The 672-nt window shown below is 67.0% G+C and overlaps 1 protein-coding gene across 1 annotated transcript in view; it reads right to left on the bottom strand.

Moving 5' to 3' along the window:
* The window catches only part of GRIN2C (glutamate receptor, ionotropic, N-methyl D-aspartate 2C), a 14,496-nt gene extending 13,830 nt beyond the window's left edge, over window positions 1–666 (bottom strand). The window contains exon 1 of the mRNA XM_014531753.1: window positions 387–666. Within this exon, the coding sequence (XP_014387239.1) occupies window positions 387–551 (165 nt within the window). The 5' untranslated portion in view covers window positions 552–666. The remainder of the gene's footprint in view (window positions 1–386) is intronic.
* Between the last annotated feature and the right edge of the window lie 6 nt (window positions 667–672).

Raw genomic sequence — 672 nt, 5'->3', positions numbered from 1 at the left:
CCTGCAGGCGGGGCTGTGGGCGGGGTACAGCTGGGCCTGCCCCCCGGACCTGGAGGAAACCCTTGAGCCCCGTTTCCGGCCTATCCGTCCCCTTCAAGTTCTATTCAAATGCTTAGTAGGGAGTTTAGAGACAGACACGGAACTGACTGGCATCGCTAGAAACTAGACGGGCTCCGAGACAGAACAGACCGACCTAGAACAGGTTCCTTCTCTCGATCTCCCTCCCCCGGGCCCAGCGCTGGGGACCCAGCCAAGGGGGTGCCACCATCAGAGGGCTGGGGGGATGGAGCCAGAAGTCCCATCGGGCTAGCAGGGGGGTTGGGGGGTGGGAACCAGCGTGGACATGCGGAGAGCACAGGGCCCGGCGGAATTCCCGCTTCACTCACCCCGCAGGACCTTCGGATGGGTCGGGAGGCGCCCCTCGGGGATGCTCTGTCCGCTGGAAGCCGTGGCCTGCCACCCAGCCTAGCCAGGGCCGGCCTCTCCCAGGGCCTCTCCGTCCCGCCTTTCTCGTCCTCGGAGCCTGGGTCCGTGGGGCGCAGGGCCAGCATTTGGGGAGATCCCGCCACCCCCTAAAGCCCACGCTGATTCGCTGGGGTCAGAGGAGGGAGCTCTCGCCCGCCTAGGAGAGGAAGGAGGAGCGGGGGTGCTGTAGGGGGGAGGCTGGGGCGC

Source organism: Myotis brandtii, unplaced genomic scaffold, assembly GCF_000412655.1.
Source record: "Myotis brandtii unplaced genomic scaffold, ASM41265v1 scaffold825, whole genome shotgun sequence".
Taxonomy (NCBI): domain Eukaryota; kingdom Metazoa; phylum Chordata; class Mammalia; order Chiroptera; family Vespertilionidae; genus Myotis; species Myotis brandtii.
Note: the sequence above shows the minus strand (reverse complement) of the source record. Positions and strands in the feature narration are given on the sequence as shown.